Source organism: Papilio polytes, unplaced genomic scaffold (assembly GCF_000836215.1).
Source record: "Papilio polytes unplaced genomic scaffold, Ppol_1.0 DF820622.1, whole genome shotgun sequence".
In the NCBI taxonomy this organism is placed as follows: domain Eukaryota; kingdom Metazoa; phylum Arthropoda; class Insecta; order Lepidoptera; family Papilionidae; genus Papilio; species Papilio polytes.
In genome coordinates this window covers 184,509-203,026 of record NW_013528582.1, presented here as the reverse complement: position 1 = coordinate 203,026, position 18,518 = coordinate 184,509, and the positions used below count along the sequence as shown (strand labels likewise).

Sequence of the window (18,518 nt, the reverse complement as noted above, 5' to 3'; positions counted from 1 at the left end):
AAACACTTTACTAAAAACAACTTCTCCAAAGACCGCGAAAACGCCTCATGACGTCACTTTTTTGCTTACAAACCTCGCGTCACGGTCTGCCAAAGTCAAATTTCTAAAACAGACTTCTTGAATTTTGATAGTTATTATAACAAAATGTATTTTTGTTTTATTATTGTTGTAAATAAAAAGAAGCATATTACAATACGTATGCATTGCCAATTGTAAAAGAACGACAGTCAGCATAGGTCCAATAAAATAAAAATAAATAGCAAAACTTTTAATATTTGCTGGAAGACATCCATTGGCATTGAAAATAACAAGTACTAGTTATTTTGTAAAAACTAAAGTAAGATCTGATAAGTTACCAATAGAAATATAAGTGTTTTGGTTATGTGGCAAAAATTTTACTTGTCACCTGTTTTAGTAATCGCAATAAATTGTTTGATATAATAAAAATTTTAGCTTTAAAACCGTGACATACAAAATTTTTCAATGGGTTTAGTAGTATATGTTGTAAGGATGAGACCTGCTTGTTTATTTACAGTTTACTCCCAATGACCAAGTGCCTGTACTTCAACTTATAATAAACTAATGAATGCAAAAAGAAAAAGACTGGCAAATTAATCTAGAGATGAATTCAGCAGAGTGAAGGTTGAAAGATTCAAGTTTATACAAGGAGAGTAATGAAAGGCATAGTTAAAGTTTTAAGTCACTCTCTTGCAACAATATTTTTTATGTTTGATTCATTGCTTGCTTGTCACCTAACAAATTTGCTAAACTTCTTAATAAGCGGTTTACTATCTGAGGAAGTGTAAAACAGGAAATAAAACACTACCATACTAATAATTTGTATTTATTCTATTGCTAATAAGATGATAATAAAATAGTTTTAACATATTTTTACTAATGTTACAACTTTATTAAGATTTGTTTGGGTTATGTTAAAGTAGCAATTTCTGTCCCGGTAACATGCTTCAGTATTTGTAAATTATTTTAAATCTTCTATTCTGAATGTAGCTTTTCATGGTCTCTTCATGGAACAGGCATTTACAATATAAATAATATCATCACTTTTTAACAGCACATAAGGCATCATCACCATGCATATCTTGAGGTTCTGGAATATATAAAATAGAACTATTAACACACTTCTAATACTTTTGCCATGACCATGGTTTTTATTTCTTTGATATCAACAATATGTAGTACTAAATATGACCAAGTATCTGAACTAAATAATGCATTGATTTCTTGTAACATAGCTTATTAGTCATACTAATATTATATATAATGTTTGTAACTTATCTACTTGTTTCTAGTAAAATAATTTGTCACCATCAAGAAATCTATCTTCGTTAAGTTCCTTTGATTAATCCAGTTTCCATTATGTTAAATCTTTTATCAGTAACACGAAATTTTGAAGAGAAGGTTATACTATCAACATATTATATATTTATTGTTGCTTGTGGATGGAAAGGAATAATTAAAGTACAAATAAATTATGAATACAAAATATCAATTTAAAAAAATGTAACTTTTATTATAATTATAAAGTTTGGATTTAAAGTTGTGACAAATACTGACAACAGCTGATTCAATGTGACCAGACGTAAATTGAATATTAGCTACTCAAATAACTTTTACTATTTTTTTTCAACATATTGATCGAAAAATTTGCTCGTAAAATATGTCGTAAATATAAAATCACTTAGTAATGGAGTCCTCATAATATAACACAGGAAAACTCAATTCTTATAATCATTTAAAAAAATTGTAACTGCAAAATGCACTGACATTCACTGAAGCTGGTCACACTGCCATGTTATATGCGAAGAAGTGACGTCACCGAGCTCTGATTGGTGTTTGAGATCGATTAATGGAGGGTAAAAAATATTGGAGCGTTTTTAATTTATATTTAATTTGAGACAAACATTCAAGGTCTCTAAATGTTATAATAGGTTTCAAAATGCTGACTTTAAAATATTAAACATAACTTTATTTGGATTTGTAACATTAGGAAACATCCCCATTAGGTGTAATTGTTATATTTATTAAAGAAAAAAATGTTCAAAAATATCACATTTTTGATTTTTTTTTTAATAAAAAGCCCCACACTTACGTCACGCTTTAGGCTATATATTTTCACGCCATTAAACTTAGGGGTAAATATTTTGGATAAAAACCCTAATGTGGGAAAGAAACCATAAGATGCTGCCAACATCAAGGAAGCAAGGTTGTCATTATGTCATGTCATTTTGACATTTGCAATTGAGAATTTGACAAATGCAAACAATTAAATAAAATGTTCATAATTTCTTGCGGATGACGCCGCACGGGAACAGCTAGTATAGTTATAAAGTGATTAGTTGCAATGTTTTTCTTACCAGCCTGGGTGACATTTTCCCCACTTGTCGACAATATTTAAACGCCACTCAACTTTGAAACAGCTGAATTATGAAAATAAAGTAATTTAGTTTACAGCTTGGAATAAATCAGTTGCAATAAGTGGTTGATTAACATAGGAACGACGCAGCAAGTACAGGCAAAGGGTAATTTACTTTTATGATTATTACCTTCGGTAAGGCAAGGTATCGTTAGTCTTGTTGCCAGCGAAATGTCTTGATAAATGCATTTGTAAAACATGTATTTTAACGTCATAACTGACTTTAAGGAAATCTATCGTTTACCCGTTGCATCAGTAATTCCAATAAGCTTTCTACGTAATTAATTAACAATGACTAATTAGTATTATAATAATATTGTCGTAACAATAATCGAGCTGTTTCCAGAATTTTCTATCGCAACGCCATCTGTTGGTGAGTAGAAGAAAAGATATTCGTGAAAAGACGTCTGGAACATTCGAAGCAGCATCTAGAATGTTCTATAGCTAAATGTATGCGATTCGAATAATCGAGATTGTAATGGAACAAAATGACAAAAGAATAAAAAAAGAAAATATAAATTCGGCATTATTTAAAAAAGTAACAAATACAACTGGTGTTATAAAAAGGGATAAATCAAATTTATGTAACAATTGTAAATATAACCTTTTATAAGTGGCTGATATTGAGATTCAGGTTAAATTGACGAAATTCCACGCCATCAGCCAATACGGGCACGTGAGTGCGTTGTCAATAGAGTACAGTGTGGTCTCATACAGCCAGCAGTCACGTAATGTTATCCAATTTCCGATTTATGCTCGCTACATTTTTTTATTCAAAGCTTTTTTATCAACATTTAGTACTTATTGCTTGTTGAACTACATTGATTCATATGACAGAATGGCAGTTCGACAGTTTTATGTTTATTATTGGAATATTTATCCATAATACAAAACGTGTAAAAAAACCGCTTGACTAGAGATGAATGTTTTATTTTTTCGCTAAATTGATCTACATTGCCCATAAATAGTTAAAAGTTACAGATTCGTTCTCTAGCTTTATTTGACAGAGTAGGGGACGTACAGAAAGATTTCCCCTTCCTATAGCCCTCTATAAATACTCATGCTTAATTCTTAAACAACATTTAAATGTTTGTAAGGATCTGCGTAGTAATAAGAATTTACAGGTAACAGCTTGGCGCAGCCTGATGTCAGCTGCCTACGAATTCACCAAAACCAATGTTTGGATCAGCATTATTTCTTTAGTAGGACATTAAGGGTCGTACACACGTCGATATTGGAGATTCGGTTTCCTGAGTTACTCAATGAAATTTTATGATGATTACAGGAGATAACATAGATTTCGAAAGATTAGTACACTCGCTGTTATCCTACATCAGGTTTTCGCGTTTCTCTCGATGTAGACTATTACATTAAAATGCAATGCTTTTATGAAGGAGTTTGTTTTAATGGTAGAGGTTACTTCCCCAATTAAAGGCTAAAGGAATTCAGCATTTGTGGAAGTGTAAAGTTTGTTTTTGTGAATTAAATATTTATGTAATTATTAACAATTTAAATCCGCAATTCATCTTCTGCACCAATTACCTATCCCATTTTATTACGTATTTTCTATTCTATTTTTACTTACATGAATTGAAAGATAAGAACTTTCATGCTAAATAATACCGTATTTCGAACATTCACGACACAAAGCACCTTTGGAAGCGGTATTGGAGCAAGCAATAAATCGTAATTCGCGATAACAGTCGGACTTATAATAAAAGTGAGCCTTTCTACAAACAATTTACTACCATTACGTAATTCAATCGAACACGATACGATATGACTACTCGTAAGTTACTTTTTGTATCAAACAAGCAAGTAGAAAACAACTGCTGTATGTAGTTGTTCACAACAAACAAATGACTAACAGATATGTTTTCTTTATAGTTCTCGTTAGAAGGTTCTAGAACCCGGCCAGGAATCGTTTCAGGCGCATTTTCATTTACACGAGGCGGTCTCGCCCACATTTTCAAAAGGCCTTCATAAATATTTTCTAAGGAGAATTATGTCAAGTGTTCTTGAAATTTGGCAAACACTCATTTAGAGTGGGCACAGCAAACTCTTCTCGATCCAATGATATCTTCAAGTTTGTATTACGAACTCAAATTGTTTTCTTGTTCAGAGACACTCTATACCGATAGTAATTATCTATGGTAAACTAAAATACATTGACGAAGTTTCTCCTTCCATTTCTTTCTGCGTTTACCTTGAAAGATTTTTAGTTCCTCGAAATCTCTTTGCATTGTTTGATAGTGAATATTGTTTGCAGTGCCGACGTCGGACGTGCAGGGCGTTCTTGGCAAGAAGGCATCGCTGCCGTGCGACATCCAGCCGTTGCATGCAGACGACGCAGTCGTTATGGTGCTCTGGTTCAAGGAGTCTGATGGGGAACCACTTTACAGGTCAGTGCGACGTTAAACAGTACGTTGTTTTAAATTAAACCTAGACTTAAGCTACGGCTAATGTGTTAAGGTGTTGCCTTTTATCGCTACTAGTAATCCATTCACTAGATAATGTATAAAATGTGCTGTGTTGTCCACAGTTACGATATCCGTGGGCGTTCGTATACGCAACCAAAACTGTGGTCTTCGCCAACGGTGTTCGGCAATCGCGCCTTCTTCCGTGGCGGGGCCACACCTGCCGTGCTCATGATCGACAACGTGGCCGCTGTCGACGCCGGCGTCTACAGATGTAGAGTCGACTTTAAGAATTCGCCTACAAGAAATCTTAAAGTCAACTTTAGCGTTATAAGTAAGTATCAATAAGATATTTTCATTGGAATTTTAAATAACTTTATGTTAATAAGTTTGTGTATTCTTCGTTCTATAATTTATCTTCTATACAAATACAAGAAATGCTTGAATTAGAAATCTCTTTGACTCGAAAGAAATTAAGAAAATTATAAAAACTAGAAGAAATAACAAACTATCATTTACTTCTTCTAGTTAATTTCACAACCGAAAAGAATTACAGTTGTGTTGCATAACAGAGGAAGAAAATTCCAGAATTTTCTTGTAATAAAAACTAACGTACGTGTTAACTTTGGGCGCAGTCCCGCCGAGCCGGCCGACGATTTACGACGCGAAACGCAGAGACAGGACCAAACTGGTGGAGCCATACAACGAAGGATCTAATGTTTTACTCATTTGCGAGGTGGAAGGAGGTTAGTAAATTTTTAACGACTCACTAAAAGTTTCCATTAGATGTTATGTTACGCACATAGTAAACATTTCTTACATAATTATTCTAAGGAAAATCTATAAGAATGTTAAAATGTGTGAGAAGACCCTGACCATCATTTTTGCAATTGTCTGATGATATAGCGATTTCTCCTTAATCACAGGCTTTACAATCTTAAATAGATAAGCCACAACTTTTGCTTGAATTAGAAAGTATGTTTCAACGATTATTTCCGAAATCAAAATATCATTATATGCTTAGATAAGATATTGAATTTACGTAAGCTTTGAATTTAAATGGACTACTAAAGAGTACACTGGGAATAATGTTAAAATAACTATGCATTATTATAAATCAATTGCATAGGAAGTATTTATGACAATGATAAGTAAAAAAATGTTAATATTAGATAATAAACGTTATGTTTATACATGGATTTGAAATTCCTATACTATCTTAACGTTTGTTTGATTTAATTCGATTTCAATAAATACTCGTAAACTCGATGTTACCGGAACTTTGGTGAGCGTTTATTGTTCGTAGTAAAACTGGAAAGTCTCCGCGAGTACATCCATCAATCTTTGTAACGATTCCCTGATTCCTCGATCAGATAGTTTGATGGATCATTTTTTATCTTCCCCGATTAGTGTTTGTACTATTGATTGACATCCCACTAAGTGTATATTGATAACTTCACCTTTTTATATCAAAATTAACATTTCCTGTTTCAAATCAAACTTTTATAAGTGCACAAAAATAATTGCAAAGCTAATAACCATCTATTTTTGATTATCAGCTTTTCTGAACAATTTTCTAATATAACTGTCTCAAAACTGGTTTAAGATTCAGTCACCACAATAAATATAGCAGCTATTTTTGACCGACTTCCCAAAGAGGTACTCAATTCGTCTGTATGTTTTTTATATATGTTACGACATAACTACGTCGCTAGTGGACCAATTTTGATAATTCCTTTTTTATACGAAAGGTTTTGTTTGATTTTTGGAGTCAAAGACTACGACGTAGTTAAATAGTTTAGCTCAAAATCGCGCGACGAAATTAGGGGTCTTTTTTGCTTTCTTTGCTTATGCCAAGTGAAATTTTGGTAGCACTAATAAACATAAACAACTATTTATGTTAATATCTGAATATGCGGAATTTCTATAGCCATCATTAATTTATGTTGCTGGAACATTGCAACAGCAACACTATTGCCACCCACTGGCTTTGTTTTGTTATCATTTACGACTCGGCCATTGTTTCAATCGACAACTCGGACACTTCCAATGTGAATAAAAGGTGTTTCTGTAACGTGAAATAGGATGGTAATGATAAGAATTATGTTGCTGTGATCGATTGTACATATTTTTGTTAAATTTATTATGGTGTGGAAACACCGCATAACTTTCTATGGCATAGAATTTTGAAATATCTTTAGATATAAATCATGTTTTCAAATGTCTATATCTTTTTCATCTATTCAATTTCAAATAAATTTAATAAAACGCTAAGTTAAAGAAGGTTAACCTCTTCAAATATTTTATTAATACTTAATTTGAAATCCTTTTATTATCGACAAAGGTTAAGATTTAAATTTGATATTAAAGAAAATCGTAAAATTCCAAGTTCATAAAATAATTTCAAATTTTACAATTATGTAAATTCTTGAATACCCATTTTATTAATTTTGACCCTAAAACAAACTGTATAAAATTCGGTTGAGTAATAAAATCCTTTGAAAGCCAATTAACAGAATTATAGGATTTAGAGTTCAGTTGTTTTAAAAAAAAATTGCTCGTAACAGAAGCTTAGTAAAAGACTTATTTTTTAATAAATACGTTATATAAGGGATAAATACAATGCACTGGAAACTTAAGCTCGCTAGAGACGTTCGGTTTTATAAGAAAAAATCGACTAAACTGTCAGTTTAAAATGAACGTATGTAGCAGGCTTTATACCCAAAACAATATATCTTTATTTACTGCAGTGTAATGAATTTTCAAACGTTCTTAACCAAAGGGGGTGTGTAGAAACGGATTTGACGCACAATTCTCTTCAGCCATATTTGCTAAAAAAAATCCTTGACAGACTTAACAGATACTAACGGAAGCTTCAATTCTCAGGTGTCCCAAGGCCGAAGGTGACGTGGTACTTAGAGAACGTGGTGATAGACGACTCGTATGAGCAGCGGCCCGACGGCGTCACCATCAACACGCTAACCTTCCCCAATGTGGGTAGACAGCATCTAAACGCGAGGCTCGTTTGTCAAGCCTCTAATACTAATTTAGCGCCGCCAGAAACCAAAGTACTTATCTTAGATATAAATTGTAAGTATTGCTTATTATATTATTTTTGAATATGCAATTTTTAAATGGTAAATATATATCTAATAAGTAATCATATTAATATTAGAAATGTGAAAGTTTGGATGGATGGATATTTGTTAGAGTTTGTAGCCTAAACGGCTGAACGGTTCTGGATGAAATTTGGCAGATGAGGATAGTCTGGAAGAACACATAGGCTATTTTCTTTCGTTTCTATTAATACCTCGCGGACGGAGTCGCGGGCGAAAGTTAGTAGTACATATTAACAACTCAAGAGAACTTTTACAAAGCCTTACATTGAAAGATTGAAATTATTTATTAAACTAAGCTTACATTTAAAACTATTAACATTAATTTACTTGAATTGTATTATTGTTCAGTACCGGAAGTAATTAGTAAGGTAACACATCTAACATGCACTTAATTAGTATTTAAATATGTGACCTAACATTAGCAGCGTTCCGCGTACTGTAATAGACTTCATAACATTAACAGTGTTACTGGCCGTTAACAAAGGAATATGATCGATTGTGTATTTAAATGTTAACCATAACGTAAAATATACCAAAAACAAACGGTATAGTCATACTGGCAAAATAATTGTTAAAGATTATATCTATTATCTATAATAATACTAAACTTTAATATAATAAAGCGTAAACACATACTACTTAGTTACATAGGATGTCAGCAATCATAGCACATTTTTCGATAATTCTTTTTTTAATATAAATCCCGACACTTACGAGACGCTTTAGGGTATATATTTTCTCGCTATTTCATTAGGGGGTAAATAAATAGGAAAAAAACGTCATGCGGGAAAGGGACAAAACTACAAGCATCATAGAAGCATGATTGTTTTCTTATAGCTAAAGAAGGCCTTTGCCATTTACATATTTTAACATTTTCAAATATATATTTTTAATTACTGCGTATAAACAAAAAATAAAATTTCTTTATGCCACAAGGAGTTAAAAAAATGTGAACACAGTGAGAAAATAAAAAAAATTAAAAACTGTATATCGTAATCGTTTCACGCAACGCTACCATTTTATACGCAGAATTTTTATAATCTATGGAATTCTTGCACAAGAATTTAAATGTTGTCAATGGTTGTCAAATTCAAATTCAAATGCGATGCGAAGTTTAAAATCTTAAAGTGTTTTTAAATCATTGCTGGATAATGCATTCTTTTCGATTTATCAGAAGTGTACAAATTCGTGAAAAACGTAACTATATATAAAAGTTTCTTTGCAATTTCTTTAAAGTTTAGTATAATAATCCATATTGGATTGCAAGTGGATACAAGTATTATGAAATTAGTAAATACACATGCAAACTATGTCACGGATCCATCTAACAGATAAAATGACTATTTGTATGTGCAAACGTAACCTCAAAGTTTGTCAATAAATGCGCAGTTTTATTATAGTTTTATAGTTAAGCTTGTGCAAGACTACGAGTAATATGACTGTATATAAACTGTAATAACATCAAATACTTCTACAAGTAAAAATCACTGAAATTTAGAGTACTTTGTTATGTATTGTATGCAAGATTTATTTAATTCTCTAAAATATTTTGTTAGTCTTTAAAAACAAAAAGTTTGTAAAAATAAAATTTTCATAAACATTGCGAAATTTGTATGTGTTATTGAAATTCGAGGACAAAGCCACACGAGAACAGTTATTATTAATATAAAATCATATTTTATGTTAAAGTGCATAATTTGTTACAGTAAAACCAATCACGGTAACGATATTGACGAAAGAAAAGCAAGTATCTGCTGATAAGAGATACGAGGTGGAGTGCAAGACGACCGGCTCGCGGCCCGAGGCTACTGTCACGTGGTGGAAGAACAATAGACAACTCAAGCGGATGGCGAAAAACGTGAGCGACGTCTTTGTCTATCCCCACGTCTCCATTGTCTTAATTAATAGATTCCTTTCCACTTTTTCCACGAACCATAATGACTGTGTCGTCCTGTCCTTCATTGTTTCTGCAATGTTTTTGCGAATATAAAGTCGTTACTGCGGCTTCTTTCGCGATGTCTCCTTTTTTGTTGCTTTCTTATCGCTTTGTTTCCTTTTTGCGAAACTTTCAATGGAGAGTCGCTTTTTGAAGTCTTTGTTTTGAGTGCGGCGCTTTTTTTGAACGCTTCTTTATTTTTTAAGATTTATTTTACTTTTGTGTACAATTGTAACTTTTTATTAAAGGTTCTTTTTTAATTGCTGTTTGTTTAAAAAAATTACATCTTGATTTTTACAACTGTAAGGTAAATTTCACATAAGGTATCAGATTTAAATAACTTCGTAAATGTTATAAGATAACTAGTAGATTAGAGTCTACTGTACTAGAAAAAGAAAGTAATTAGATTTCACATTGACCAAATCTTAAAATGGTTCTGCGCGGAATGAAGCTTTATGACTTTATTGTTAAAATACATTATCGTTTGTCAGTTCTCTGAAAATAATGAGACACTGAGCGTGTTGAGCCTGGTGCCATCCGTAGAGGACGACGGCCGCCAGCTGACCTGCCGCGCGGAGAATAAGCATATACCAGACTCCGCAATCGAAGACAAGTGGAGACTAAACGTGCATTGTAAGTGTTTTTAATTTAATCTTTTGAAATTCTAACCACAATTTTGATAGCTTCTTTAAGCACTTAACAAACTTTGTTGAAGAATCACAAAATAATTAGAAAAAGTATTCGTGGCATAAATTCGATACTTCCTGGAAAAGAATTTAATAAATCTGGAGATGACACGTCGGTCACAAAGATTGAGGGCGAACTTGTACTACTCGAGATAATCCTCAAACTCCGAGATATTAATAATTTGTTCCTTCACAACTTTATATTGCTTCATAAATTTTAATTAAATGCTCTTGCTGGATTACGGACGAAAATAAAATTTGCTCGATGAGGTTTTATCTATATCACCGGAATTATTATCTCACGGTCGAGTGACGGAGAAGTGGGATTAGCGAAATGTCGACATAAACGTATATACTTTTCCTGGAATTCCGGATAACCAAATGCTTAGCTTCATTCAAGCTTCTAGAATTTTTGTCTGCCACTGCGAATATTAAAACTATTATTAGGTTCTTTATTTTTTTTATAATATAAGGTGGCAAACGAGCAAGCGGCCACCTCATTCCACCGAAATGGAAAGCGACCGCTTCATGAACATCCGCAATTGCAGATGCGTTGCCTACCCTTAATTGACGGAGGAGGTAACGCACATAAAGAGGATATTTCACCTTCCTAGGCGTCTCCTCCACCGTGAAATCCACTTTTTCTTTCCATCCTTTCCTCTTAAGAAAAGAGTGGAAAGGGAAAGGGACCAATACGCCTCTGGCACCACACTCATCTTGTGTGGTGGAAGTGAGAGTGAAGAGTGGAATTGCTTCCACTTCACGCCTGTTTTCTGTGTGGTCGTGATATTACACCGGGCGAGCCGACTCATTCGTGCGAAGATGTTAACGCGGGCTCTACGACAAGCAAATAATGAAACCAAGTTTTAATTAAATAATAGTAATATTGCCTTTTACTATTGTAAAGGGCAAAAATACTTCACAGGTGATCAGCGCCTCGTTTAAACTTTTGCACTAATTAAGAACTATTGTAATTCGAAAACTTTCAAATTTAAATTTTAATTGTATTTAGATTTTGTAGATCTTCTTAATTAATTCGAAAGAATCCAATTTATATTGTTAATATTTTCCAATTAAAATTAAACAGTAAAGGATTTAAACACTGCTAAAGACGAGGACATATTGTCAATTTGAGATGTCTTACAAGCTTTTTATATAAAGTAATATAGTACGTCCAGTCACATAAATGAACAATACCTTGTCCCTGAGGATAAAGCATTTTAATCAAATCGTCTTGTTACAGATGTGCCTATCGTTGATCTCAAGATGGGATCCAATTTGAACCCTAACGAGATAAAGGAAGGGGACGACGTTTACTTTGAGTGCACGGTGAAGGCAAATCCCAAGACACATCGATTGGTTTGGTTCCATGACGTAAGTTTGTGGCTTTTTAATTTTTTCAACAGATTCAATAGATTTCTGATACTAATTTTCTCCTAGACCCAGCTTTTATCTGGTTTCGACGACCCATTGCTTTTATCTCTAATTTGTGGACCCTTAACTTTAAATTTCTCTATAGATTGCCGAAGTTGACTGAACTTTGGACACATTTGTCAGTTTTCTTACCAATCCCGTTTTAATTTTTTACTTTTATTATTTTTTAAATAGGATATTATTCATGTTACGGTTATGATTAAATTTGGTGCTACAGTGAGAAATTCTTTGCATATCTCTCAGTCGTAAACAACGCAATATACCAGAGTCGAGCAATATCCAAGCATTCGCTCCGAGTCTCGTAGATCAGTTTCTCAGGGTAGCAGCTGTTTGTTTAATTTAGTACTAACTCGTCGGAGTTACTTACTGCGTATCGCGAACTAACGAATTAAATGTATTCTTGAATTGTTTCGCGAAATTGCCAAGCTTTTCGTTCTTACTATTTTAATGCTTAGACATAATAAATTGTTTAATTTGTAGTAATCTTAGTAACAAGCTATACCCGTGCGGCCTCAACAAAATAATATGTAAAAACTTTATTTTATCACTTACATTTATGGAATTTTCAATTGCAAATGTCAAAATTCAAATGCCCAAATGAAAACTAAGGCCCTTGACATTGTATAACAATTACCGTTACCGTGGCAATCTCGCTTCCTTGATGTCATGTAGTTTATGGTCTCTTTCCCACATGAATGTTTTTTTCTAATTTATTTACCTCCAAAGTTTAATAGCGTGAACTTGTATCGCCTAAAGCATGTCGTAATTGTAGAGTTTTTTAAACAAAGATTTATTTAAAAACATGTTGTGATTGCTGACATCGTACGCTAAGAAATATTGTGTTTACGCTTTCTTGTAATAATTTTTTTAGCAGATTCTAAAATCCCTACTTTAGTGTTACAATTGCAAAAAGAAGACATAAATCTTGTTTAATGTAATGTAACATTCAGTTCGGGAATTATTATTAGACATTTGGTTGTGTGGGTTGTCAGAACACGGAGATGTTCCACAACGAGGCGCTGGGGGTGATCCTGAGCGCGCAGAGCCTGGTGCTGCAGAGCGTGTCGCGGCGCGCGGCCGGCGACTACGCCTGCCTGGCCGCCAACAGCGAGGGCAAGGGCACCAGCAACCCCGTCAGCCTGCAGATACGATGTACCCTTATTCTATCCTTATTCTATTCTTACATAACACTCAATTTTAAATACACGAACGACCATTTTAACATTTGACACGGGCTTTCGCCTGCGACTTCGTCGGTTTGTTTGTGCGGTTTGTCTGTGAGTCTGTGTGCGCTAATCTCGGAAACTACTTAACCGATTACGATATGGTGTGTGTGGACACTCTTTTGTATGTGAAGCTTTTGCCTAATATAATATTCAAACCATCCCGATAAGCATAAGATGAAACGACAGGGGTTTGTAAATATTGCCTGCATCGAAACGCAGTCGACTATTTACCGCATTTAAAAAAAAAAGTCACCTCGATAGTATTCCCGTAAAAGCACTTAACACCGCATACTCTGAATCGCAGTGCAATTTGGAAGGTAATACCGGGAAATACTAGGCTGAGGGAAGCAGCGGCACTTCCGCAGTGTTAAGTGTGGAGAGAGCATTACCGGAGATTGCGCGGATACATTGCGGCGCCGCTAACTGAGAGTTATATCGCCAGCTTACTCAGCCCGCAATGCATAACGTAATAAAATTTAACAGCGGACAGTTGCGAGTTGCGACGCTCCCAGATAAATAAAAGCATTTGTTGTCGGAATTTAAAGCAGTTAAACTATACAATTTATAACATGGAACGTCTTGGAATTTATACAACATAAGGTCGTTTACTAAAAATATTAATTTGTAAAATTTGTTGTGTTTTTCACGGAATGTTATATTGCGACAATTCCTTTAGTCGTCTACAAGAAATGTTTTTATTACTTAGTTTCTCGCTGTCTCGATTTGTTGAATTTGTTTTTGAGAATTTTATGTGATAGTTTTCTCAAAACAACGAAACGTCTAGATTAGATTATTGTGAAAGATAGATTTATATATTCTAATTGTCTTTTATTCATATTACCGCTATATTAGAAAATTTTATTCAAAATTTCAAACAAGGAAATAATCAATTACTTCCGCAGGATTTTGAGATTATTTAGGGGTTGCGCATTGCGGACATTACCTTTTCAATTTTACTTCTTACTAATGTTATAAATGCGATAGTTTAGATGGATGGATGGATAGATGTTTGTTATAGTTTGTAGTCTAAACTGCTGAACGGATCTCGATGAAATTTGGTATAGATGTAGAGGATAATCTGGAAGAACAAATCGTCTACCTGTTTTCTTTTTCTTTTTAATTCCACGCGTTCGGAGTCGCGGGCGAAAGCTAGTAAATAATACATACATTCAGAGATACTATAGTTACATAAATAAAATAAAGTAATTATTACGAAGTTAAATATAATTCGAACTTTAAGGCTAACGCCACACAAACGATTTAGATTATCTCTTAAACGGCGGCCATGTTTAATCTTATAACTTAGTTGTTCACGTACAAAATGCAATTTACCCGCTGAGTTCAGGAGATCACAGTTTTGGTTAACCAGATGTCTCTCGAGGCATTAATTTTCTAATTAAACTGCCTGCACACAGTAATTATCTTAGGGAAACGCAGCCTCTTAAGCCGAGATTATACTACAAAGTAAGTGCTCCATCAATCTGCGCCTCCAATAATTTATTCCCTTGTTTTAAGGAATTTCGACCTTCAACCGCTTGGTGAAGTTTGTATTTTATAACGAGCCCTTGTTAAACGTATTGTTAGAATGGAATCGCTTTATTGGAGTTTTGAATAGTTTCCGGTTAAGTTATTGCGTTCATTGAAATCCTTTTATATTGTTCGATGACGTTTATTATTCATGTAATTGATACACTACGGTTGTTTGTTTTTGGAACAATGGCTTGTGATTATATCGTACTCAATTATGTTCAGTTATGGCACATCGATTATTCTAGCATTCAAATGTAGAAGAGAATATTCAATACTTTGACTTTTTATCCTTGAAAATTGTTTTTCTATTGATGTAAAGCCTATTGTACAGACGCTCCCGTGTGTGCGGAGAGGAAGGACAACGAGCTATACGGCGCCTTAAAGCACGAGACAGTAGCGCTGCACTGCGCGGTGGACGCAAACCCCGCGCTCGTCTCCTTCCACTGGACCTTCAACAACTCCGGCGAGCAGACTGACTTGCCTCCCAGGTATACTAAATTGGAGACATATCTCGTGTTACTATTTTCTTGTATTTCACCCTAAAATCTACTGTAGATTAGCTAAAGAGCTTTAAATGTGTCATCAAGTTTTTTTTTTGTTATTTATTTTTTTTACTTCACAGAGTTAGCTTTATTGATTTCCTGATTAACATAATGGTTGTAAATGGTTGAACTCAAATATTTCTTTTACCAATTTTTATTTTTACTTAGAAACTTTGGGTACTATAAATATTCACGTTAATTAATCAAATAAGAAAACCTTTGCAAAGTTTATATACAGTGGGTATCTTTTTTGCATTCTTGATTAACTTCCTTGAAGTTGAATAAGAATGATCGGAGCTTCTCTAAAAGGAGTCTTAAACCTGAATTCTTTATTTTGCGATGCAAGATAAAGCACGTTTCCACTTAGGATAACCAATAGTAATTCAATTTGTTGCTCTATATTTACTTTTATACTGACAAGTGAGGAAAATTAGTTAAACCCTTATAAGTTTTTCGGTTAAATCGATCGTGATGCCAGTTGGACAACAGTGCTTAATAACTGGACACTTAACTGGCATAACATTAACTGGCGTCAGTGAGTCCATACAATCTAAACCTGGTCATTGTCTGAATGTACTTACCATGTGTAAACCTGGCATAACGATTTTGTATTGATTTCGCTGCAAATGCAGTAGTAAAATTGTGGTAGAGTCTTCGTATGATAGGGCTCGCCTGATGTAATACGACCACACAAGACAGGCATGAAGTGGGAGTAATTCCCCGTACAGTCTGATGAGTGTGAGATCGGAGGCCTATTTTAGTCCCTTTTCTTAAAAGGAAAGATGGGAAAGGGAAGTGGAATTGACGGTGGAGACGCATAGGAAAGTGTAATATCCTTTTTATGTGCCTCTCTGTCGAATTGCTGATGTCTATGGGCAGTCGCGTCGCCATTTCGGCGAATTCAGATATCCGCTCGCACTTTTGCCTTATTAAAAAAATTAGCTGAGTAAAATCTCTTGTTGTATAGATTGTACAACAGCCACGGTAACACCTCGACGCTGAACTACACACCGACCAGTGACATGGAGTACGGGACGCTGGCCTGCTACGGGGAGAACTCTGTCGGACAGCAGAAGGTGCCCTGTCTCTTTCAGCTAGTTATTGCTGGTAAGTTATGTATTAAATATTATATTTTTATTTCAATTTAATTTGTTCATTCAACGGGCTTGAAACTGGTGTCTATACTGAATTTTTAAGTTAAGAGTTAAGCCGTTTTATATTGCTTTTTGTGTATCAAATGATTTTTATACCATTATTTTAAATATAGTTAGCAATCAATTGTTTTTTTTACTCTTTACTAGTAGTTATATGGATTAACTTTCTTGACAACTATTTTCTGCAATTAATAGTAAAATAGTATAAAAATCAAGAATTATAAAATTGTTACTTCAAGAACCAAACTGTTTTTAACTTACTTCTGTATACCTTGTTAATCCTAATATAATTTTAGTCCACTTTAAAATAATTATTTTATAGCAACTAATTGTAGTCTTCCGAGAGCACTTTGTTACGTCGCCTGCGCTGAGGAAGTAATTAAATGTAATATGCTCCTTACTCTACTTTCCTGTTATAATTAAAATCTGCCTTAAAGCAATAAAAATATTTAAAAAAGTAGGTACTAAGCTGAGTTTGTTATATTTCCAGTACAGTTATTGTTTCATACTAAATTTTAGCGTACTGCATTTTTGAAATAAATTGGTGCTTTGTATATGACGTAGGTCGACCACTACAACTGCAGAACTGCTCTGTGGCCAACCAGAGCGTGGATGCTCTGTACGTGGAATGTGTGGAGAGCTTCGACGGCGGCCTGCCGCAGACCTTCCTGCTGGAACTGCTGGAATTACCTTCACTTAAGGTGAAATTCATAGGATTACCTAAACAAATTGAACCTAATAACCTACTAAAGGAAGAATGTTCATCTTTATACTTTTTGGTCTAATCAATCTATTCATCATCACCAGCTTAATATACTTCCTCATTAAGGGGCTCAGAGTCTACCCTTAGGGGTGACTAAGTAGTCAACTACGCTACACTTCGGTTTGACTTCAGTATTTATGATTTAGCCGATATGTGCAGGCACGATGTTTTTCTTCACCGTAAAAACGTCAGGAAAATTATGTAGATATGAAAATTCAAAAAATCGAAAATCACATTGGTCCGACGGGATTCGAACCCAAGACCTGTAGATTACAAATCAAGTGCTTAAACCACTGCGCCACCGACGCACTGACAATTTTACTGATAAACGTGTGTACAAAAAAGTTAAACACTAGTTTATTATTATTATCCCTTCGTATGCACTCATGTTAATTAATTTCCGCGATTGTACATTTATTTTTTTCATGTAGGTTCGTTACAATATGTCGACGAGCCGCAGCCCGCCGGCGTGGGAGGTGCGAGGTCTTCCAGCAGGCGCGCGCTACCGGCTGGACCTGTACGCGCTCAACGCCAAAGGGCGCAGTGACGTCACCACCATAGAGACTGTCACGCTGAGGGGACAGGCAAAGTACACAGGTTAGTATACAACATACTTCATACTTATATTAATGCTAAAGTTTAGATGGATGTTAGAGTTGGTAGCCTAAACTGCTAGACGTTAAAAAAATAGCCTGCGTTCCTCACAGATGCCGTAGCTTTTTAAGGGTGGAAGAATTTTTGACCGGCTTCCCAAAAGGAGGTACTCAATTCGTCTGTATGTTTTTTAGGCCGAGTAGTTTTTGAATTATTTCAATACATACAAAAATACAAATCTTTCCTCTTTATATTATTGGTTTTCTATAAATAAGGGTGATAACACATTAAAAGCGACTAATGTGGCATCGCCCTTATTTTACAATAAAAGTAAACAATTACACACTATAAAACCACGCTTATTTTACTAACTTCATATTTGTAAAAATAAAAATTATAAATCCGTTTCTTCAATTTTAAACTATAAATAGTGCAATTTGAAGTGTAACTGCATTGAAATAAGCCATTTGCGTGTCGTTGAGAATTGGCAGGCGATCGTGTGCTCTCTTAAAACTTCCAACATCGCGAATATTTATTATTTAGCACGGCATTAAGCCATTTTGCATATCGCACGGAAACACTCGCAGAAATAAATTCTCCTTGAAAATATAATTTTAGTGAAACATGGTTTATAGTGTCACTTATGACTTAATATGTCAAAACACAAATATGTTTGTCTTATC

General features: G+C 34.2%; 1 protein-coding gene and 1 long non-coding RNA gene across 2 annotated transcripts in view; one reads left to right on the top strand and one right to left on the bottom strand.

Moving 5' to 3' along the window:
- The window catches only part of LOC106110512 (B-cell receptor CD22), a 143,819-nt gene extending 125,976 nt beyond the window's left edge, over positions 1-17,843 (top strand). Inside the window, exons 4-15 of the mRNA XM_013292370.1 lie at positions 4,704-4,836; positions 4,977-5,185; positions 5,487-5,597; positions 7,738-7,941; positions 9,677-9,828; positions 10,398-10,539; positions 11,836-11,966; positions 13,019-13,178; positions 15,114-15,270; positions 16,292-16,431; positions 17,043-17,179; positions 17,673-17,843. Coding sequence (XP_013147824.1) covers positions 4,704-4,836; positions 4,977-5,185; positions 5,487-5,597; positions 7,738-7,941; positions 9,677-9,828; positions 10,398-10,539; positions 11,836-11,966; positions 13,019-13,178; positions 15,114-15,270; positions 16,292-16,431; positions 17,043-17,179; positions 17,673-17,843 — 1,847 coding nt within the window. The remainder of the gene's footprint in view (positions 1-4,703; positions 4,837-4,976; positions 5,186-5,486; positions 5,598-7,737; positions 7,942-9,676; positions 9,829-10,397; positions 10,540-11,835; positions 11,967-13,018; positions 13,179-15,113; positions 15,271-16,291; positions 16,432-17,042; positions 17,180-17,672) is intronic.
- LOC106110513 lies at positions 731-1,687 on the bottom strand. The gene is made up of 2 exons (XR_001226096.1): positions 1,327-1,687; positions 731-1,108 (listed from the first exon to the last, which is right to left on the bottom strand). It is a non-coding gene; the product is annotated as an uncharacterized LOC106110513 (long non-coding RNA).
- Positions 17,844-18,518: the final 675 nt, after the last annotated feature.